General features: G+C 45.4%; 1 protein-coding gene and 1 long non-coding RNA gene across 2 annotated transcripts in view; both read right to left on the bottom strand.

The window, feature by feature from the left end:
• Window positions 1-321: 321 nt before the first annotated feature.
• Window positions 322-2,487, bottom strand: LOC311430054. The gene is made up of 3 exons (XR_014688522.1): window positions 1,874-2,487; window positions 1,488-1,713; window positions 322-833 (listed from the first exon to the last, which is right to left on the bottom strand). It is a non-coding gene; the product is annotated as an uncharacterized lncRNA (long non-coding RNA).
• A 14,281-nt stretch (window positions 2,488-16,768) lies between these two features.
• Window positions 16,769-23,471, bottom strand: part of DDX10 (DEAD-box helicase 10) — a 183,823-nt gene continuing 177,120 nt past the window's right edge. Inside the window, exon 18 of the mRNA XM_084505482.1 lies at window positions 16,769-17,468. Within this exon, the coding sequence (XP_084361608.1) occupies window positions 17,276-17,468 (193 nt within the window). The 3' untranslated portion in view covers window positions 16,769-17,275. The remainder of the gene's footprint in view (window positions 17,469-23,471) is intronic.

Raw genomic sequence — 23,471 nt, 5'->3', positions numbered from 1 at the left:
ATTGGGACGGGTTGCCCAGGGAGGTGGTGGAGTCACCATCCCTGGGGGTGTTCAAGGAAAGGTTGGACGTGGTGCTTAGGGACCTGGTTTAGTAGGTGACATTGGTGGTAGGGGATGGTTGGACCAGATGATCTTGGAGGGCTTTTCCAACCTTAATGATTCTGTGATTCTCTGATTCTAGCAGAAGACAGCTGCTGGCTCACCATGCAACTCCAGAGGATAAAAAAATAATTCAGCTCTCCACATGGCCCAGCTGCAGCCCATGTGCCATGGTGCTGGAGCTGCACGCTGAGCCTCCAGCGATAAGCACAGAAAAGCAGCTTGTGCATTAAAGCTTTATACGTAGTTACTGTATAATATATGTTACCTGTTGCAAGGGGAATGATTTGAGTCTTTCTCTTCTTAGAGGTTTCTAACAGCCATCTCAGCCCAAGGAAGGCTCATTACCTGGTGTATGAAGCCAGCCTGGAAAGCCTGGAGCTGCTCCTGGGCTGGCACCTTCTGCAGGTTTTCAGTCACACCAGGAACCCTGCAATCATTGAAGGATTTTTTTCATTTTTTTTTTTCAGGTTATTTGTCCATAGCTTGTTCATAGCTGTGTGCATTTGACCCGTGGCCCTGCAGGCAGGCTGTCCCCCTCATGGCCTCTGGTAGCCAACATCAGCTCAAGAGCCACGGGTGCAAGAGGAGCTCTGGGTCTCAGAGGGCTTTGGATAAAGCTGCTGCAAGTCATCCTTCCCATGCTGAGGTGGGAAGCACAGACAGATCAGGGCAGAGGAGGAGGACAGCTTGTGGGTCACCCAGAACAAGAACCAGCCCATGTCAGAGGTCACCTGCAACAAGACCGTGCTTGGGATGAAATGGGAAGCTGCCAGGGAAGGGAGGTTAATGCCAGCTTCACAAAGATTTACCAAAAGAGAGCATTGCCAGGGAGAAAACACAAAATTAGTTTAATATAAAAACTAACAAATTCCTTGCCCAGCCTAACAGAAACAAAATCTTTTCTTGATGACTTTTCGCAGTTGGGCAGCAGCAGAAAACCTTTCGGTAAATGTTGAGGAGATGAGTCTCTCTCCTCTCACAGCTGCCCCCAGCACCGAGGGAGATGAGATTACATGAGAGCTACAAAAGGCCAAGCATTAGCAGAGGTAAGAAGTGTTGTCCTGAGAGGATGCTGCAGCTGCCTGGGCCATAGCAGGGGAGTGACCGTGGGCAGCGATGTCCCTGCAGGACTGTGCTCCTCTTTCGGACACTCTGACACGAGGTCCTGGAGGCTCAGCTGGGGTTTGACCCAATCAAGAGGGGTACAGCAGAAGAAACAGCAAAACGAAGCCAGCAGGAATGTGACGGGGCTTGCAGGAGCTGGCAAGCATTCCTTTGGTGCCTGCCTGGCTCCTGAACCCAGAGCCAGCGCAAGAAGCTGACGGGCACCCTGAGGGGCTGAAGCTACCTGCTGCAGGTAAGCAGGTTGCAAAGGAGAAACTCACCCTGTGCCAGAGACACCTGCAAGTTCCTGGGGCTGCCGAAGCACAGCCCCACCGTTTGCATGCTCCGGAGGGAGGGTGAAGCAGCCGCCCTGGGGGCTGCCACCACGGCAGAGCTCCGGTAGCTGCAGACATTGACTGAGCTCTGCGGAGCACGGGGCTGGTCTGAAGGCAGGAGGAGAGAAATGAGAACAGGAATCAATTACAGCCAGGCAGACAGAACTCGTACCTGCCACAAATGGAAGAAAATTGAAAAACGGTCACAGCCTTCAGTAGCAATAAAAGGCGAGCGGCTCAGCCTGGGCGAGGGGCTGGGAGCAGGGCCCGCAGGAGCACCCCCCGAGGAGGACGGGCTGGGTGCTGAGGTCTCCTGAGCTCCCTGCACTTACCTGTGTGACCTCAACAACCTTCCCAAGAGCTTTCAGATAACGCTGCACTTTTCAGATAAAGCACACACCCGTCTGTGCTGGTTGGGGGGTGATTGACAGTGAATAATTAAAGTGCTATAACAATTCTCCTGATATTTCACTGACAGAGAGACAGGCAGAGATGTGTGTATGTGGCAGAGCACAAAGTAATTACACACATCTAGGGCTTCACTTTTTTTCTAGTCTCAGCTGCTTGGCAGTTTCCTCAAGTTGCCTGTGCTCGTAGCCAAGTTTTAATCACTGTTAAATCACACCATATGACTTGCATTTGGGAGCACTTTGTCAACATCAAAAATAAATATTATTCCCACAAGGAATCCAGCTGGCCTCTAATTAGGTTTCAGAATATATCAATTAAGGTGTTAACGTGCTGTCCGATGATGAAAGCCGTCATCCCATCAGCTCCTAGAAGATCAATACAACCGTGTGATAGGAGATATCCACCCATTCATTTTCCTGGCAAATGAATCAATATCACAATTTTAATGGGACCAGTCATTAAATGAATGTTATTCCTGAAAACCCAAAACCAAACAAAACCAAGAGCATGCAGTCTAGCAGCATTTTTCAATAGTTGCAAACTTCTTTAGTCCTGAAACTTCTCAGTGCAAAGAATGACACCTGAATAACAGCAGCAATACCGCTAATACAGCTAATCACTGCCCTGAGCTCCAGGCTGTGCATTACAGGGCACTGCTCTCCTTACTTCTCTGAGGAGCCATCTCCTAGCATTACCTTGCTGCCAAGGAAATGTGCACGAGATACCAGAAAAAAATAAAAAATCACAACAATTTGCATTTGCTGCCATTCCTTCCACTGTATCGTGATTCTCATAAGAAAGTAGCCAGTAGCATTTTCTTCTTCAGAAGTCCCAACAAACCCCATGGATTTCATGGACACCTGAGCAGCGTCTGAAACACCTGCAAGCCAGGTTTGCTGCATTTATGCTTCATTTTGAGATTCACCTGGGTCTGTTCCTTAACCCTGAGTTTTGCTAGGCGATGCTGGGGCAGTGGCACGAGCTCCAGCGCCGAGCTCCCAGAGTGCCACTGCCCAGCACACAGGGTCAGGGATCAAAGCAGAGGTCAATACCGCATGAAAACATCTCTTGGAAGTGTTTCTGTGAACTGAAGGAAAATCCTAGAAGAAAATCTCCGATCAGACCTAAAAATGGATCACGAGTCAGCTCCGCTTAGACTGACAGAGGTACAAAATGCTACGAAAGCGCCTTGGCTGTGTCAGGGGCTGTCATCGCCTGCTGCAAAGTGCTTGTCAAACCACAAGTAAAGCTGAGACAACGGCAGATTTCTCATATTGCTGGTGAGAACACGTTTGCATCACTGCTCGCAACAGGCGATCATTAGTGCAAAGTGTTTGACTCTACAGTGAGCATTCGAAGTGCAGCATCCACCACAAGCATCTCTCTACCTCCCCCTGCTCCCAGGTGGTACCTGGACATTTTCATTTCCATCTCCTTCATCTCCTGAAGACTCCAGACCTCTGTTGACATTTCACATCCATACACTGAGCAGACAAACCCACGGCTGACCCAAACTGACACAGATCCACTGGGTGCTGCTGGTGGCCAGTTTCTGGCCACAGAAATCTCTTGGTGCAGACAATCCAGATTTGTCTCCTTGCTTTCCAAACAGCCCCTTCCAGGCTGGAAGACACTCCTCTGGGGACATGGTCACTGGTGCCACCTGCCCTGCTCACATCTCTGGGTGGAGGACAGGCCCAGAAACAGCCCGTCTGGATCCACATCTTCTGTTTGCCAGAGCCTCACTCATGGTTAGTAAATAACAATTAACACCGCTGCCAACACAGGGATTAGGGTGTCTTTTTCACATATGAGCTCAGATTTTGCAGATGCAAAATCAGTTCCTTGTCTCATTCCAAGGGTTTCTCCATCCTTTTCTTGCCAGCCACCAACTCCAATGACAAACCCGTGGTTTGCTCCAGGAGAGAAGGCAAAATGAACTTGGAGTGAGCTCAGGGGCTACTTCCAATGCTAACGCTTGCTGCCATTGCTATTGCCTACAGGAGCTCCAGAGTAAGATCCTGCCTTGGATATCTTCAGACCCTGCTCAGATCTGCTTCACAGATGAAGGAACTTTCTGTTTCCTCTCCTGAGTATAGGCAACTCTAAGTACGTTCTTGTTTTAACACTACGTTGAATTATAACTCCTTCCTGACTCTGTGTAATTACTTCTGCACTGGGATTGCATATGCATCAAGCGCAAGTTCCTGAAAGAACAGCAGAGACAGAAGCTGCTCCTGAACAAAAGGCACGGGCTGGTAAAATGAACCGGTCACCCTTGCAGTTGCATTCACCACCAGGGTGAAACTGTGCCAGAAAAGAGCTGAGTTTTTTCCCCTCCTTTACAAACCATTTCTCCACCCAGTTCGGAAAGGGCCTTTGTAAGGCCACCAGACAGTGATGAGAAAGGAATCCATGGTTTCTGTGCTAATTTGCAGATTTATGTTTTGTTGGTGGCTGATTATTGCTGAACTCTACCAAATCTGTAAGAAACTTTGAAGCACTGCAGCAAAGTGCCTGAGCTAAGCACACAACTCCCAAAGGATTGATTTACACGGCACACGGGCTTTCTTTCTACCAGCCTTCATGCAGCCCATCACCACCTGTCTGAGGCTGCTGCTCAAACAACATACTAAAAAGAGAAGTGTTACTTAAGCAGAATTTTGTTTATGAGATAGATTGTTTATAAGAATAAAAAGAGATTTTTTTTCAAAAAGTGGTCTGAAGTGAACAAAAAATGCTTTTTCCCCTACATCAACCACTCCTGTTTTCTGGTAGAGCACAGGTCATCTCTTGGAAGGCTGTAAAAGCCTGCATTATGCTGAAAGCAGCCTGGAAAATCCCATCCCTACCAAGGTCTCGTTCTTGAAGAACAAAAAGACAGAGGATTTGCCGTATGAGCAAATTGTCCCAAAGTGTCCCTTTCAGCCAAGTCACCATCAGCCCAGTTTTTATATCCTTTTTTGAGCATATATATCCCACCACTGCTGGGCCAGGGCAGGTCTCCACAATGTGGCATGGCACAGTGCAGTGCCGTGCACCTCACAGCAGTGAGGACCGAGCAGCTTTAATCTGCCCTTTTGGACCTCCACCACCAGTTTACCGTGGCTCTCCCAGCCCCTACACCAGCTCTGGGGAGTCTGCCTGCCGGTCTGGCTGCTGTTTCATAAGGCTCTGGCTAAATATAGCTCCTTGAACACATCTCCAACTAGTAAGTGCTGCTTGGTGTGAGCAAAGGTGACAGGTCACGAGCTGGGCCATCATTTCTCTGGAGCTGGGGTCAAAAGTGAGGCTTTTTGTCAGAAATGCCAGCCCTGAGCCCACCCCTGCTCTTGACAAACCAGCAGGATTTTTATTGCTGACCTCGAGGTATGAAAATTGCCCAGCATTTCAAAGAATCGACCCGGTGACTTTCAGACACTTCGAGGGGTACTTAAAGCATGACCGTAAATACCCAGAGAGAGCCTTGGTCAAGCTGCAGGTTGCAGGCTGGTGCCAGACGTTCTTCAGGCACTGACGTGAACAAGAGGGAACGAGCAGGAGACCCTTTCAACACACAACAAACCTGGTGTCTCCTTCTGGAAAGGAAGGCAGAGGCACCAGCAGGATTTGCACCCAGAGGACCATTGCACCCAGCAGAGCATTGCAGCCAGACCCAGATTCTCTTCCCAGCTCCGCCACTGGCTCAGAGTTAACCTGGAGTGAAAAACCCGGCTTACAAAATGAGTGCAGCACTGATCACAGCCCAGGAGTGTTGCAGAACTTCCCTAACACTCTGCCGAGGAGCCCTACAATCCGCAGCAGAGACTGTGCACTTTGTTAGCTGCAGCTGAATCCCAGAGCAGCAAATGGCAGCTGAAGCACCTATTTTTAATTGAAATGAGCCATGCTAGAGAGGTTTTCATTTCTGTTCATACATAACACCAAAATTGCTCTTCATGGGATAATCACCCATTAATCTGATCAAGATCGTGGTTTTCTTAATGGTGTGGTAACTCGATGCAACAATTTCAGTAAAATGAAAAATTTCTCCTCTCACTCCAACTTGAGCGTTGTGCATTTCCACTCACTGTGATCTTCCTTATGCTGTGCATAGCATCAGCCTCTGAAGAACTGGCACTATTTTCTCTCTGCTTGGCCACAGGCTTAGCGTTCCCCTAGGGCACCACTTGCCCAGAGAGCACCGGTTGCACCAGGGACATGCTTGGGACTTGCAAAACAGAATCAGGATTTGCTCTCAGCAGTTCTCACATTGACCAGGGAACACCAAAGGACAGTGATCCTGCTGGCTGCTCCACTGAATCTTGGACACATTTCAGATGACATAGAACAGGTGAGAGCTGGCAGTGCAAAGGCGAAATGTTCCTCACTTCACATGTGAACCATGACAAATCTGAACAGTTTTATGTATAACAAATGCAAGTCTAATCAAAGACACTCTCCACAGGTAGCCAGGTAACACACTGCAGATGGCCTCTGAGAGCTACCTGGGACATGCTCTGACCCTGGATTGCAGAAGGACTGACGTGGGCAGATCAGCTTTGCCTTTGGTGGAAGGACAGCACACAACACAATCCGATCTAATATCTAATCTAAACCTAAAAAAGAATAGATTTAGATTGGATATTAGGAAGAAATTCTTTACTCTGAGGGTGGTGAGGCCCTGGCACAGGCTGCCCAGAGAAGCTGTGGATGCCCCATCCCTGGAGGTGCTCAAGGCCAGGCTGGATGGGGCTTTGGTCTGGTGGGAGGTGTCCCTGCCCATGGCAGGGGGCTGGAACTGGATGATCTTTGAGGTCCCTTCCAACCCAAACCTTTCTGTGATTCTGTGACCTTGAGCTGGGAGACATCAATCCCACATTTCAGGGATGATCCTCATGTGGGCACAGGCATGCAGGAGCACTGCTGGAGGCCAGCAGCATCGTCCTCTGCCCTGCATGGCCCCAGTGGTCCCCAGAGGCACCTCTCACCCTGGCTGCAAGTCTTCACGTGGAGGAGGACATGGCAGGCACTGAGGGAAGAGAGCTAGAAGGCTGAGAGGAGTCAAGGCAGCTGTGAGGAGGTGCTGGATTAGGAAATAGCCTCCTGTTGGGCCTGGCTGCCCAAGGAGCCCATGGAGTCTTTGTCCCTGGGAGGCTGTAGCAAAACAATAATAGGCAGCAGACCAGGAAAATGGGGTGGTTAGGGGGCTGCAAACTGAGGGACAGTTTTAGGTGGGTTACCACAGAGGAGCAAATTCTGACCTTTGTGTTTCCATAATGAAAAAAAAAAATTGTGTGGTGTCACTCATTCCTGCGGAAGCAGTGGCTGCTGCAGTCACATACATTAACTGAACACAGAATGGATGCTAAAATCACTACAGAGCTAAATAGACAAGCTCATATTTTCACTTAGTTAAGAAAAACTGCCCCTCTTAATGCTTTATGACTTGGCTGACAGAAAGAAAATTTCAGTGGCTGTGCAGACAGTCAGCAGTAGATGGGAAAATGATGAATATTTACAATAAGGAGGAGAATATTTAGGTGGGATATTGAATATTTCCCACAAGAAATGTGAGTGGGAATTGTTAAATATCTAAGACCCCACATTATCACAGAGAGAGTTGCATGCTGAACGTACAGAATAATTCTCTAAGTAGTGAATTCAGTGGAAGATCTTATCTTAAACACAATCTTGCAAACCAGCATAGCTTGCCGGATCACACGTGTCAAACAGAGAGGATTCAGTCAGATTTCAGGAGACCAATGCTTGTGTGTGCACCAACAGCCACAGACAGTGCGGGACAGCTGAGTACACCGGTCCCCAAGCATGTCTCAGGGCCAGTTTACGAGGGGTGGCAGCCTCATGCCTCCAGGATAACCATGAATCCATGGAGGTAGGAACCATAAGCCCACCTTGCACTTCACTGACAAAGCCAAAATAGCCCCTTCGGCCCAATCTGTCCGATGTGGCTGCGCTGCTTTGCTGAGGTTTTCTGTAGATCTCTGATAATTGAGTTCCCGTGAAGGGAAGAGCATTATTCCCTATGGTTTGTGTAGCTGCAAGTTTGTGTTTTTACACTAAGAAAAGCTCTCAGTGAAACTGCCAGATTTCAGCACCATCCCCGTGTTTTGCAGTAAGTTAAAACCAAGCCCATGCTGGTCCAGGGCCGTGGGCTCCATCCTCCTTACCAGCACTGGGTGAGCTGCCAGGAGCACCCACGTGGGCACAGAGGGGCCCACCAAGAGGCTGGAGAAGCCACCAGCCACAGCCACCTCCGGCCCCATCTCCCCCTCCAACTTTTGCTCTCCTCTCAGCCCCTTCGTGGTGCCCACCCTTAGCAGAGGGAGCTGATATCCAGGGGTGGGACCATCCTGAGCAGAGGGCTGGGAGGGCCTGCAGCAGGCTGGCAGTGGGCCAATCCTACCCTCTACCTTTGGAGGATGGAAACAGGAACCTCAAATACTTAGCAGGGTAAATTCACTTGGAAAAAAAAAAAAAAAAAAAAAGAAGAGAGAGACCTTCATGCAGAGTTTTTACCCTTCCTTGACTTTATTTAGCAAGTTTCTGGAGGAGAGCAGCTCTCTTAGCCAGGCAGTTCTGCATCACTAACAGCTTGGTATTGTTTATGCCGAAATTAGGTGCTGAAGAAGCACATTGGTTTGCAAAAAAAAAAATGTATCAGCATCCACAAGAAGAAGCAGAAAGAGTAAATGGGCCTAATTAGTCACTAGACAAGGAACTAGATTAGCACATTCTTACACATAGATTTAAGAAATGCAAGCTCTTCATCCTCCCCAGCATGCTTGCTGGAGAACGTGTTTTTATGGAAAGAAAGACCTTCTGAACAGCTGTGTGGGTCAAGGAGCACCGGCCCCAGCAGCTATGGCCAGAGGCCTATGGCAGATCCTGGAAAAGAGCTCCAGGGGGGCAGTGGTGGGGCTCCCCCTGCACGCTGGGCCCTTGCAATCCCCTCCACCAGCCTTCTGCCGGGTCAAGTTTAGGAAAGGCAGTTTGTGGAGTTTTCAGGAAAACAGTTGTCAGCAGGGCCATAGGCATGAGGCCTACAAGGCCCAGTCCATGGCATCACCTAAACCTGGAGCACTGCTCTGCTGGCAGGGACACCGAACCCTTTGTGAGAGGGGTGGAAGGGCTTTTGCAAGAGGGTGCCCAAGACAAGCTTGACATAGGATGAAGAGATTTGCAGAGGAAAACCCTAAAAGAAGACAGATAAAAGCAAATACCATTATTTATCTCTTGGGTGAAGGGGGGGGGGGGGGCTTATGTATTTCAGCCAGTGTTAGAGTAAAGTGGGATGGTTGCTGCCCACAGTAACCTCACTGGTTATTTTCTTTTATTTTTCTTAGCCATGTCCTGGGTCTCCATCATACAACTGTCCCTGCAGGCCAGGAACCCTGAGGGCAGGTTTAGCAGCACCCATCTATTTATTAATTGTGGTATTTACCATGATTGTGAACTGTGAGCAGGACATCTGTCTTCCCTTCTGGGAATAGGATCCATCTGCAAGCTGACCTGCATTTAAGTGTGCAGTATTTTGCAGGATGACACCAAATCATTTACTGAGTTCCCAGCATTTCTGTGCACTCATGAGTGACCATTTTAGCCAAAGCCAATCAGGATACTGTTGCACAGATACTCAGAGTGTTTGTTAATAGGGAAAAACCTAAATTACTGGGATCTGTGCACATGGCATCACTCATGTGGGGAATCCAATTCCCAGCAGGGCCATCAGCTGCTTTCTGGTGGCAACAAGAGTCTCCATCACAGGCTCCTTGCAGCTGTGTCTTCAGCTGGACCAGGAGAGACTCCTTGAACCTCTGTTTTGCTCAGTTCTTGGCATCTATCCAGTCTTGGTCCTATACAAACATCTTTCCACATGCATTGGGGTTGGACCCGATGATCTCTTGAGGTCCTTTCCAACCCCTACAATTCTGTGATTCTGTGATTATTTGCTGCTACTGATGCACCTTAACTACATAAAAATATCCTTTGAATATCTTAACTACATGCAGAAGACTGTCCTATGTCAACACTTTTGCAGGAACAAGTTCTCTCAACTATTTCCAAATGTGTTAACTGCACACAACAGCCTAGGCAGGTTTAGGACACTTCCCCAGGACTTCCATCACCATACCTGGGCATACAAACTGGGCCAGGCACAGCTGCTGGCTTGGGGAAAAAGTCTAAATCCATCCAAAATTCCCACCTGGAGGGCTCCGGTCAGTCAAGTGCTGAGCTGGGAGGCCAGGAGTGAGCTCGCGCTGCTGCTGCAAGACCCGGGATCAGACCCAAGGCAAGGCACACTTGTCCGCCTAGGAGCAGCCCTTGTATTGACAGGACAGCATCGATTGGAAGCACGATAGCAAGTTTTTCAGTGCAATTGAGTGTGTGCTGGAATAGATTCATAGGTGCTAGGAGAAAGGGTTCACACATAATACGTGCTTGTAAAAAAGGAACACAAAGTTCTTTAAAAACAAAAACATATCCTGATGTCTTCCACAAAGGCCTGGTTACATCTCCAATTAAATAAAAACCCTGCTTGGGGAAGTGGCATCAAAAAAGCCGTGACCCTGCCAAGATGTAATTCAGAAGACATTTGTGGTGACTAGGAAGCTTAATTAGTTCCTAAGGTACATCCATTAACTTTCACATGGAGTAAACACAGGCTGCATCTCAGTATAATCTAATGCAGTTGGTGGAGAGGATCGCACCAGCCTGGCCACTGAAAGTGCACGCTGATGAAGGGACCATTTCACAGGTGCAGCACCATGAATGGATGACAGCCTTGCAAAAAGATGAGCCAAATTTTGTACCACCTTAGCTGTGATAAGCAAATGCACATTAACATTCCCTTTACAGGCTGTACTTACACACAGGCATTTTGGTAACAGCTTAAGTTTAGCATCAGAGGCACAAGCATGCACGGGAGAGGCCGTGTGTAGCGCTGCAAAAGCCACAGGCAGGAACATCATCCGCCGTCAGCATCCCGTGCGTGGTTGGGAGCACAACGCTCGTTACTTCCCTCTTAACGCCGCTGAAATCTCAGCACGGCTACTTCTCAACTCAAAAGGATCTCGCATACTGCTCCACAAAACTAATTTACTTTAATTAAACTTATCTATATTTTATAGACAAAACACATCTCAGATGATGTGCAAAACTTGCAGATAGCTTCTACCCAAGAGATTCCACTCCTGGGTAAATCTGCGAGCTGATAGCCCTGTGTAATTTAAGCAATCATTTTTACATGACTGAATCTGATAAATAGTTTTCTTTGCAAAAAAAAATGGCTTCCAGCCAGACATGGACAAAAATAGGCAATGCACAACGCATTCTTGGAAGAGGTAGACTTCTCTTGACTGATTTAATCATAGCAGAAGCTCCTAGCAGGCCTGAAAAAAAATCTTCTTCTGCACTGGGCTTCCTAATTTGTGTTCTTAACTGCCTCATTTGACTTTAAAGTTTGGGGAGTACTTCATTACAAAAGCATTCACGTGGTATAAACTAAAGCCTCGATAGCAATTTTTATGATTTGTAAGGACGTCGACAATGCAATTTTCTAGCATCTAGTTCCACCTTTTAGAGATAAAACTTGAAGATCCTTCTGAGAATAAAAAAATTAATCTGAAAGGATGAGATTGAATTCAGAGGAGCTACAAACACCAGAGAAGAGAGTAATAAAACAAAGAAATCTAGTAAAACATGGTCAAAAAGGTGTGGTAATAGCCTTTTCTTACTAAAACTATTGATCGGAAACTTTCTTTTGGAGTTGGGCTGTGTTCTGGATCTTCTAGCTCGAGGCACGCTGGGCACAAGGCTTGGCTCCCCTCCACACAAGGTCACAATGAAATTAAAAGGGATGCTTCTGCCCTCCAGCTGTTCCCAACCTTCTGCCTGGTTAGCAGAATGGATGGCACTGGGATTCATCTGTTTCAGCACGGAACCAACCAGCTTGATTTCAGCTCCGCTTTGAAAGCTCCTGTTGTTATTCAGGGGAAGGTTACAGCTGGGGCAGGGACCTCCAGCAGAAAAGCAGCAACATCTTGAACCACAGTGGCCATTTCTGCAGCACAGCCCAGCTCAGCATCCCTGCTACAAAGCACAATCAATCTCACAAGAAACAAGCATGAATCAGGTCAAATCAGAGTAGCACAGTAAGGAAAAATATCCATTTGCAACCTTTACCAAGACACATTTTCTTCTTGTGTTTTATTTCAGATTTTATCATATGTATCCAGGAGTATAGGAACCCGCAGGGTCACTTCGGTATCTTCAGATCTTGCACTACTTTTTATAGTCTGAATTGAATGTTCTCTGCCATAGCTCCCTGGTTTTTAATGTTTTGCTTCAGGCATTTCTCTCTCTTTATGAGTCTGGCCAGAGAGCAGGACAGAGCAGTCACTGCTCGAGCAGGGCTCAGTCAGTTGCAAGAGGAATAAAAATTATTTTTTATTTCAGTTCATATCATATTTAAAGGAAAACACCCGTTAAAATGCTAAAAAATAATTTGCAATCACTTATGTCAGAGCCTAAATTTCTCATACTCTTCACGCAATTTAATGTGCTGCATCAGTAAGCTCTTTACAAAGTGACCACCTAACAGAAATTTCTATGATGCTGAGGCAAAGCAGTATCTCTGCAATAACACCTCTATGTGCCTCATGAAAACACTGCAAGCTGAGCACCTTCAGTTGCTAGCACATTTAATGTCATCCTATTGAACTAACTAAAAAAAATAAATAATAGCTCTTCAATGCTATCATGACTTTCACATGGCTTCCAGTTTCCGTCTAGAAGAGGCTTGAAACAAATTGTAATAAATTATCCAATAAATGAAGGGCTCTATTCTTCTGTATGTGATAAACCAAAAATTTTAGACTCTGAACAACACCCTGCTAAAGTATATGATACATATGTATATATGTGTGTAACATACAGTTTTAGAATTAGCTAAACGTAGTAGATTTAGCCTTAACATAACACCTAGCTATAAATCAACACAACGGAACTGTTCTACCAGCAGAAGGAAATCGATCGCTATTAATGTAAAGTACAGGCACAAACTAATATGAAACCCCATTACTTAAAACAAGATTTCCTGCTTGGCAGCTGAAGGATTTCTCCTGGCTGGTGGCCTTGGGAGATGCTGGCTGCTGTAGCCAGACCTCGGTGCTGCTGCCACCCCTGCAGGAGCAGCCCCACCTTCCCCGCTCCCAGGGGAGCTGCAGGAAGCCTGAAAGCACAGAACCATGGATCTGTAGGGGTTGGAAGGGACCTCCAGAGATCATCGGGTCCAACCCCCCTGCCAAAGCAGGTTCCCTAGAGCAGGCTGCCCAGGCAGGCGTCCAGATGGGCCTTGAATATCTCCAGAGAAGGAGATATTTAAAGATATTAAAAGATATTTAGAGAAATCCACCCCAGGATGCTCTGCAGCACAGTCCCTGTGATGCCCAAAGGCCAGGGCCAGCACAGAAGGCAACTCAGACTCTTGCTAAAGCACAAGGGATTTAGGGTATGTGGATTCCAGTACCTAAAAACATCAGTGAATTCTTTGATTACACATCAGCCAAATGATAGCCGTGCTTCCATTTCTCCTGTGCAAAGCAGGGATGTGAAATACAAGCTTGCAAAAGTTTGGGATTTGTTCTGATGCTACAGCACCACATGCTGCCATCTCCACAGCCAGGAGAAAGGAGACGATGGGTGGTGTCCCCAGCTGGCTGGCCCCTCTCCACCTGCCTTTTGGTGGAGCCTTTTGGCAGCAGGTCACCACAGAGAGGTTCACAGGTGTGAAAAGCAAATGAGCTCATGGAAAAACACCCTTTGGTCATGTCAATTCTTGCATTTCTGGCATTAATTTGTGTGCTTCGTGCTTTTCTTGTTGCAGAAACACAGCTAAAATAAGGGTTGGTCAGGAGCCTCTTAAAGCAGACCTACAGCTGACAGCAATGCCAGCCCACCGCCATTGTCTCAAAATGCTGAATCCTGGCTTTTTTTGTCTTGTTCTTTCTAGTTCCCAGTTCCCAGATGCAGCCATCACATGCAACATCTGCCTTAAGGACCTCCCCTCTTCTTTTTCACAAGACTCCATTACTGTGGGCCTTACTCTGGATATACGTGTACACCTCCCCTCAGGGACAGCTGCACTGGAAGTAGACGGACAAAATTCATGAGGATTCAGGAAACAATGGCTCTGTATCAGACAATAAAAATACATTAAAAACTCCATTATCCCTATATGCATATATATATAAGTGCACTAGCAAAATTATTGTATGCAAACAATGAATACATCACAAAGACAGAAACGCAGCACAATCCTTCCAATTTATGTAGTTTGCATTTTTACTCTTCCCTGGGTAAAAATTCTTCCTTCGCACCCGTACTATCATAGAATCACAATCATTTAGGTTGGAAAAGATCTCTAAATCAAGTCCAGCCATTAACCTACCACTGCCAAGTCCACCACCAAGCCATGTCCCAAAGCACCACATCTACATGACTTTTGAATCCCTCCAGGGATGGGGACTCAACCATTTCCCTTCAGCCTGCTCCAATGCCTCATATGAACGGGAATGTTCCAGTAAGAAATGGTAAATCCTTTGTTTGCACTGTGTACAGGATCCCAGCAAACCATTCAATCTTCCCAAGACAGGGATCTCCTGGAAAGAGTCCAGCGGAGGGCCACAAAGATGATACGGGGCCTGGAGCATCTTCCCTGTGAAGAAAGGCTGAGAGACCTGGGTCTGTTCAGCCTGGAGAAGACTGAGAGCGGATCTCATCAATGTGTATAAATACCTGAGGGGTGGGAGACAGAGGCATTTGGCCAGCCTCTCTTCAGTGGTTTGTGGGAACAAGGACAGGGGGCAATGGCCACAAAATGGAGCCCAGTAAGTTCTGTACCAACATGTGAGAGAACTTCATGGTGAGGGTGACGGAGCACTGGGACAGGCTGCCCAGGGAGGTTGTGGAGTCTCCTTCTCTGGAGATATTCAAGGCCCGTCTGGATGCCTACCTGGGCAGCCTGCTCTGAGGAACCTGCTTTGGCAGGGGGGTTGGACCCGATGATCTCTTGAGGTCCTTTCCAACCCCTACAGTTCTGTGATTCTGTGTGACTAATTCTCAGAGCAAGCCACTGGACCACTCTGAGGTACACTCAGTCTGTGAATACATCTGAATAAGATGCATACACCACTGCATTACCACCTGCATCCAGCTCGTTTTTGGATAGCTGCTACTGACGCCCCTTGCTCCAGTTCTGAGAGTTTACTGTCTTCACCTGCACCAGCAGAAGCAGGACCTGGAATAGCTCAGTCAGAGGCATTTGCTGACACCGCTCATCACAACCCCTGCAGCTGTCCACATGATGAAGTGTAAGCACAGCCACCAGAGCGTCGCCTCAGATCCTTCTTCATCCACAGATCCATCAGCAATGCTATTACCAGATCACAGCACTCTCAAGGCCCACTGTGGCACCGTAAACAACGCTGCCTCGGATGCCAAGCAGGTCCCATCTTTCATGTTTAGTATTTGTGGAACTCGGTCATTTCTTCTTGTTCCACGTTGTCAGGAAAGAGCAGATGGCAGATGTGCTCTGCCTGTAATATTGTTTTGATGATCCCCTGCCTGCTGGCAGAACAGGGGAAGCAACATTTGGAGACAAGAATTTCCCATTTTGAGTAACCAAGCTAAAAGATAATACGGGGTACGTTGAGAGGAACAAAGACTTTTGCTGAATTGCTATTGGCAGATTTCTGTAATAAAAATAATAATAAAGGAAAAAGTGATATTGAAAAAAGGAGCATTTACTTTAATGTGTTCTTAATATATGTGATGGGGGGACCAGACATACACAGCTTTTTGAGACCATGTGTACTTTTTCATTTGCTGAAGAGCAGCAACAGGCAAAAGCCCTCAGGCAATTATATATACTCAGTGTTTTACTCCAGGATTTTGGAGCTTGCCATGTGAATTTGCTAAGACACAGGTCTGCTGAAAACAGACAATCATCACTTTACATGCTTCTTCACTGCCAAAAAAATAGTCAGCAAATAGAACATTGTATTTTCCTATTCTCCCTCATCTTCTTGCATAGCAGCCTTCCCTTTGTCTGGCTCCTTTCTGAAAGTGCAAAATTTAGCAGTTCTGATCATTCTCCACATTGCCTGCAAGCATTTACCATGCTTTTTTTCCTGAATGTCGTGCCAATATTGTTGAGGGGGTAGTCAAGAACGCAAGCAAGAAGGCAGCAAGTCTGGCTTATAGCTGGTGTTTGGGTGCAAGCAAGAGATGAAAACCTACTTGAAAAACTCAGGATTTAGTATTGTATTCATTCATTGCTTTGCTCTGGGAAGAATGGCGCTGCTTGTCTGCGATGGGAAAGGACCAACAGCAGCACACACCCTATTGCTGTTCGTCAAGATCTAACAGTTAGATGAAAGGATGCACAAAATCTGTAATAATCAACCACAGTTTGACAGGATGAAACTTCAAAATGTACTAGAAAATAAAGATGAATAACCTTTTGTTCATTGTATATTGTCTACCAAAAAAAAAAAAAAAAGTAGCTGATTCCTGATTGTAAGTCTTTCAGGTGCTCCTACCACAAAATCTGTACCTTGTAACCGATTTTATCAGGCAGTGATAGTTTTGGGAGCATCACTGTGATCTTACTCATATGGCATTCAAACCCAAGAATGTACCTTCTAAAAGTGGTTTTATGAATTGCCTGATATAAGTCACAGAATCATAAGAGAAATTATTAACTGATGGATAAATAAATGCTTGCAAAATGAAGCCAAAATAGATAACAGATGTTTATACCAAAGCTTCAGGAATTTTAATAAAATATTTTAAATACATGTGCATGGTACACAGAAGGAAAAAAAAAAACTATTTTATTTTTAAGTAGTATGGTTTGAGCTGCCAACAATACTTCCTCAGTAATCTTAGGACACATTTATCTTCCAAAATAGCAAATCTGACACAGACAAGAAAGGAACGTTGTATTTTTATTTAAGCAAGATTAATTATTTACTCGTTTTTAAAAAAATGATAATTGTTTCAAAACCTGTCGATTTGAATTTATAAACCTGTTATGGCAAAATGACATACAGGGATTTAGGTCAGAAAGTTGGTTTAGAAAGCCTTATATACCAAACTAAACCTTGTCTATAATCTTCAAGTCAATACAAGACAAGGCCATTGCTCACGGAAAACATTTTTCTCCATCCACTGGTACCCATCTGCCCAGATGCCAAATTGTGTAGACTACTGACAAAATTGTGAAGACGTCCCTGCAAAGAAAACCTGCAGGAAAATAATTATCTGTGACTGTTGAGCAGCTGTAGCACAAGCTCTTCGTCTTCTGCCAGAGAAAGCCCAGTATCCAATGGCAAAAAGGGATCCTCCTCCTCTTGGCTGAATTTAGCCTTCTTTCTTTTCAGAGGCATTTCTTCTGCTGCATTACTGCTACCGTAGCTTCTTTTCTTTCTTCCTCTCTTCTCCTCAAGTTCACTGCAGAAACAAATCAATTACTCTTTTTTAACAACTGTGGTAATCGATATCATCATGTAATCAAACAATTCATTTTAAACAAGGCATATTTATGTCGAGATAAGGGCAAACAAAATTACAATTCAGAAGGGTGACGCAACAGAAGCTGATGAACTCTGCATGCCTAAATTAGAGCTGCTTTCAGACCGAGGTGGTGGTGGATGTTCTGCTGTCCTAATTGATTACAGTCTATCAAGATATTGCCATCAGCCTTATCCAATATTCACTGCCTTATACAGTGACAGACAACTTGACAAAACTGGTTTAGTAATATGTCAGTGGGCCTTGACATGCTTTCAGGATTTTGTCTGAAATAAATATGCACCCACAATATAAATATGAGAATTGTCATTTCATTGGCAAATCCTACCCTGACTTAACACAGTTTTGATTTGGGTCCATCTCATCCAAGCCACTCTTTCCCCTTCTTTCAGAATAAGTCCTTGGAAGCTATCAACCTCTTCTTTGCCATCAGAGGAAGAGACAAAACCAAACCCAGTTACTTTTCCTGGTGAGTTCCCATTCCTTCTGCTGCCGTTGTTAAAACTGGAACCATTTGGCTTTTGCAGCCCCCTCAGTCTGGACAAAACAGCTGTGCATCTGTTTTACCACTGTGACTTCTGTCCCCTGGCCAGATGACAGCAAGAGGAGGAAAGCCCAAGCCCACCACCGGCCTCCTCCTTACATCCCTCACGCTGGCTGGACCTGGGCCTTGAGAGAAGATTTTACAAAAGGATTTTGTCATTGTTGTACAGATTATCCTTGCATAGGTTTTGTTCGTAACACAGAAAATTTGTTATAAACCTTTTAAGATTAAAGTAATTTCATCTAACAAAATCTAATTTGAGATGTAATAGCTGTGTAACAGGCTACACAGAGCTGGCTGTCAGACGCTACAGGAGAGAATGAGAATTTGTACAAAAAAAGGACTATGCAGCCCCTTGCACACTAGACCACTCCATACAAATAGGTTAACTGAAACAAAATGACATTCACAGTTTTGTGTGTTTGTATTAAAATAAAAATAAAAATAAATAAAATAAATCCAAGGACCGAGTTTGGACTTTTAAAAAAAATAGATGGTTAAATGCAGATTTTCAAATCAATGTGGCAAATTTCTACCTAGAAGACTGAATCTCCTTCAAAAATTGTTTCAACAAGAATTTTCTCTTAATTTCCCTAATTTTTGAAATTACTTCAGTGTAAATATAGGGTTTTTTGTGTTTTTTTTTTTTTTTTTTTTTTTTTAATATTTCACTTTGAAATGCTGCTTAGAGGGCGTGCAGCTGCCTCCTGCTCTCTCCTACCCCACCTTCCACAGCAGAGCACTGCCAGCTCCTGCCCGTTCATTACAACACAGGGAGAGGAGGAAAAACCTATGAGAGGTACCTCACATTCCCACAATTAAAATAAAACATCCTAAACTTATATGGCTCTTCCCCTTCCTAGCCAGAACTAGTGCAAAGCAACAGCTGATGACTATGCATTTTTCCTGGAATTGGGACATTTCGAAGGCTGTAGTAACTTGCTGGTTCTGAGTTGTAATTTGCATGGGGGGAGCTTTTCAGTGCTTGCTACCAATGTTCATTTTACTCCTTTTCTGGGGTAAGGGCTGTTTTTTTCAGTCATCTGTGCTTAAGATATTCCATAAACATTAAAGCAATATGGAGAGTATTTAAGAAGATTCTCAAGGCTTCCTTTCCTAAGTGGCCACTGTGGGTTTGGGATGGAGTTTCACAGTGTCCTCTTCAATCAGGACAGATTATGGGGGTTTGCTTTAGAAGCATTAAGGCTGAAACCTCATTAAGTAAAAGCATTCTTAGCTTGTTTGCAAAAGAGTTAATTATTTCCAGCATTTGAATGGACTCTGAAGCCTACTTTGCGTTCATAATTGACTAATGCTTCATCTAGGACACGAATTCAATAACAAAGACATCTCACAAGTTATGAAATAGACCTTAAATGCCAAAAATCCAGCATTTCACTTTGGAGTTGGGACATTTGCAAGTTGTAAAATTTAAATCTAAAGCACGTTCTAAAGGAACTGTGAGGCTTCTGATTTTTTCCACAAACAAAAGCACAATGACAACAACTTTCATCACAAGCTTTGTGGGAAGGTTACGTTGAGTCAAGCTGTTTCTTATTATTACTGTGGGATCATGGTGCTCGATTAATCGTGCATCCTAAAGATGTGTCCACACGTCAGCAGCAGGTGTATTTTCACACTAATTTGACCCCTACTGGGCTGTAAGCTCCAGAAGTAAACAAGGAGGGATGTGTGACACGTGAAAATGGCAGAAAAGCCATTGAGTGAAGGGAGCTAAAGGCTTGTGCTTTCGTGATGCACAAGTAGAAACAAGACAGTATTTGGTAAGGGATACTTAGGAGAAAAAGCAGAGAGCCACACTGAGGGTGAAATGTACAAATAAGGTCATGATTTTGGGACAAAGGGTGGTGAAAGACAGCGGCTGTGAATTTGGTGGTGTGGAGAAGGGCTCTGGGACTACTCTGGAGGCACAGTCAGAGGTGGAGCTTTCAAAAAGGATGAAGGCAGCAAAAAGGTGCCATGGGGCCACCAGGAGAGATACCTGCTGTCATGACACCAAGGTGCATCCACACTCCCTTCAGTGCCTCTCCTCAACTGGTCAGACAGAAAGCTCTCTGGAGATGTATGAGGTGCAGCTCTCGCATGCAAAAGGAAGGTGGGTATGTGAAAGCAGCTATATGGGGATGACTTACGCACTTCTTGTCAAATTAATTCCTCCATGGTCTCCCTTGACCTCCTGTCAGCCCTCCCTGCAGAGCAAGCCTTTTACTGTTGGTCCCTTTCCAGAGATATAAATGGCCCCTTACTCCTCACGTACACACACACCGATGCACTACCAGCTGGTGTCCCCAGCAGCAGCCAAAATAAAATAAAGTAATTCTGAGGTGAATTATTTTCTAACATAAAAGCATAGTTAGAAAGCAAATCCACCATTCAGATCCAAGCCAAAGCCAACGTGTCTCTCGGTTTCCTATTTATAACGCTCAGAAAGCGGCACGTACAGCTGGATTACAATTCCTTCCTTTCACCATCTGGTGCAATTCAGTTTGTCATTGCTGCAGCAGCCCGAGCTGCCCACACGTCCTGACACTGCTGATGGAGTGATTTACTGGGCAGGGCTGTGCTTACACAGGCAAAGAGACACCCACAGCTGACTTATCTGCACTCACACTGATTTCTGGGGTCACCATTCACACAGCTGTAACAACAAAGGAAGATACTGTCTTGTCACAGGTAATGATTATTGCACAAGCACTAAAGCATATTTTCTGAATCCAGGCCCTGGAATGAATGCCAGCATATATGGGTATGGCATCTGGGCAACAGGGGGTATGAGACCCTGACAGCAAGACACCAGGGAACTCTCTTCATTTAACCACTAACAAATAATCTCAAAAGTGTGTTTTGAGGAGATACCAGACCAAAAAAAAAAAATTAAATTATTTAAATTCCTGATATTCAACCTGCATCTGGACTTCAAGGTCTGGCCAACCTCTGCTCTGTGAGGTTTAGCTTTTATGTGCTTTTGACTCAGCCATTTGAGACGTGAGGCCACAGAGCTGCGTAGCTGCTGGTTAAACAGCAGCAACTCCGAGCTCTCCAGACAGGCTCTGCTTCAGTTACCATTTATCAGAGCTTGCTCTGGAGCCGAGGTTTAGCAGCACTTGGAAATAAACTGCCCTCCCCACTGAACTGCAGGCCATGAGTTGAGCTCCCAAACTGTAATACTGCTGCCACGAGCTCTTTCCCAAAGAAAAGTACATGAATAATGAATGAATCTGTTAATAAAATACAGTTCAGAAAAGTTAGGAATAATTTATACCGTAAATATTGGCATTTTGCTAATCAAACATGTTGTGCCACAAACCGTCTTCCACGTAATAAATTTTAATTCATAAGGCCATGGCAGCAGTCCTAATGAAGATTAATTACTGCAGTCCCTTCCGCAAAGCCCAGTGCAGCTTCTTTCTTACTTGCTGTCAGAATGCTATAGCACACAGAAATGGTAATGAAAATATATTGTCTTGTGTTATTCCCTTTACTGGCCATTCTACTGATGTAAATCAAAACCGCTCTAAAACGAGATTTATAAAAAACAATTGCAGGAAAAGGGAAGATTAATCTACTTGTAATGAAATACCAGTGTAATCGTACTAGAAGCACAAGACAAGCTGAGTATGTCTTGGAGCTAAAGCACTACAATCTGGAACAAGAAAAAATACTCAAACAGAAATCAGACCAGCAGGACAATATGCTGAATATTTCTTCTTATTGCATGGGAGGCATGCAGAGGAAATGATTGAGGAAAAGCACCCAAACCAACCACCAACATCTTGCTTCTGCTCCATTGTCATCTTTACTTCCTAAAGGTTCTAGCAGACAAGTGGCAGAGGATTCAAAGGGGGTGGCTGAAGCCCTTTTCTTGCCCCTTCCTGGGCAGACACTGCTGCAACCATGAAGCAACAGGATCTGATCCAGCCCTAGGCCGCTGGTTTCCACTCAATGTATTCACGCAGAGCAATTCTACCTTATCTTTATACAACAATCTGAAAACTGATATTATTCATATGATTCTCAAATGGATCAAATAACACTGTTCTGGGTTTAAATTGCTCCAGTTGAAGGTGCCTGATTTTGCTCTACATCCATCTGTCACAGGCATAACTCTCCCCAAAATGCACTGCTGCCTTTGGAGATACAAGTAGCCACCCACCTAACCCTTGCATCCGCTCATTCCTTCTAAACTTAACACAGCACTGACATTCTTCAGATTTTTTTCTCTGCCTGCCTATCACCCTCCAATTGTTGATAATTAATTTATAAACTACAGAATTTTAAGAAATACTAATACCATATTTGCTCCATACCATTTTGTAGATGGATAGCATGATTAAGCCCTGAAAGAGATTTTTTACAATGCCTTTCTTACAGGTATTTTCTGGCTATCAGAACATTAAGTACTGGCCTTCATGAACTTACTCATGTAACAGCCTGGAGAAGAGGAGGCTCAGGGGGATCTCATCCGTGTCCCTAAATCCCCAAAGGGAGGGTGCAGAGAGGCCGGGGCCAGGCTCTGCTCAGTGGAGCCCAGTGCCAGGACAGGAGGCCATGGGCACAGCCGGGCACCCAGGAGGCTCCCTCTGAGCACCAGGCAGCACTGCTGTGCTGGGCGGGTGACGGAGCCCTGGCACAGGCTGCCCAGAGAGGCTGTGGGGTCTCCTCCTTGGGGAGCTCCAAAAGCTGCTTGGGCAGCCTGCTCTGGGTGTCCCTGCCTGGGCAGGGTTGGAGCAGACGGCCTCCAGAGGACCCTGCCAACTTCAACCATTCTGTGATGCTGTGATTAGAGGGAAAACCATGACTTGCAGATGAATCATCTCAACAACTTGGCAGGTCAACTTCAGCATCTAGGTTTAAAATATTGAACATGGTATAAAAAACCTGCCATTTGCCCATAATTTTCAAAATAAAACAAGGTACATAATTGAGCAGCAATGACTACTGACTTGCATACCTGTAACCTGCTGACTAGCCATAAAATCACAAACTAAATGGTACCAGAACAAAGACATTTTTCCTTTCCCCTCAAATTTTCTTCTCAGAAAGAGCAGTCAGGCACTGGGACAGGTTGCCCAGGGAGGGGGTGGCATCACTGACCCTGGGGGTGTTCAAGGAGTGGTGGACTTGGTGATGCTAGGCTGATGGTTGGACTCAATGATCTTATGGGTCTTTTCCAACCTAAATGATTCTATGATTCTATGATTCTAAGGAAAGGTTGGACGTGGTGCTTAGTGGGTTTAGTGGGTGATGTTGGTGGTAGGGGGATGGCTGGACGACATGATCTTGGAGGTCTTTTCCAACCTTAACGATCCTGTGATTCTATTCTATGAAATCCAGAATCTCTCCCATGCTGATCTAAG

The sequence above is a fragment of the Aythya ferina genome, assembly GCF_964211825.1.
Source record: "Aythya ferina genome assembly, chromosome: 1".
In the NCBI taxonomy this organism is placed as follows: Eukaryota; Metazoa; Chordata; class Aves; order Anseriformes; family Anatidae; genus Aythya; species Aythya ferina.
Note: the sequence above shows the minus strand (reverse complement) of the source record. Positions and strands in the feature narration are given on the sequence as shown.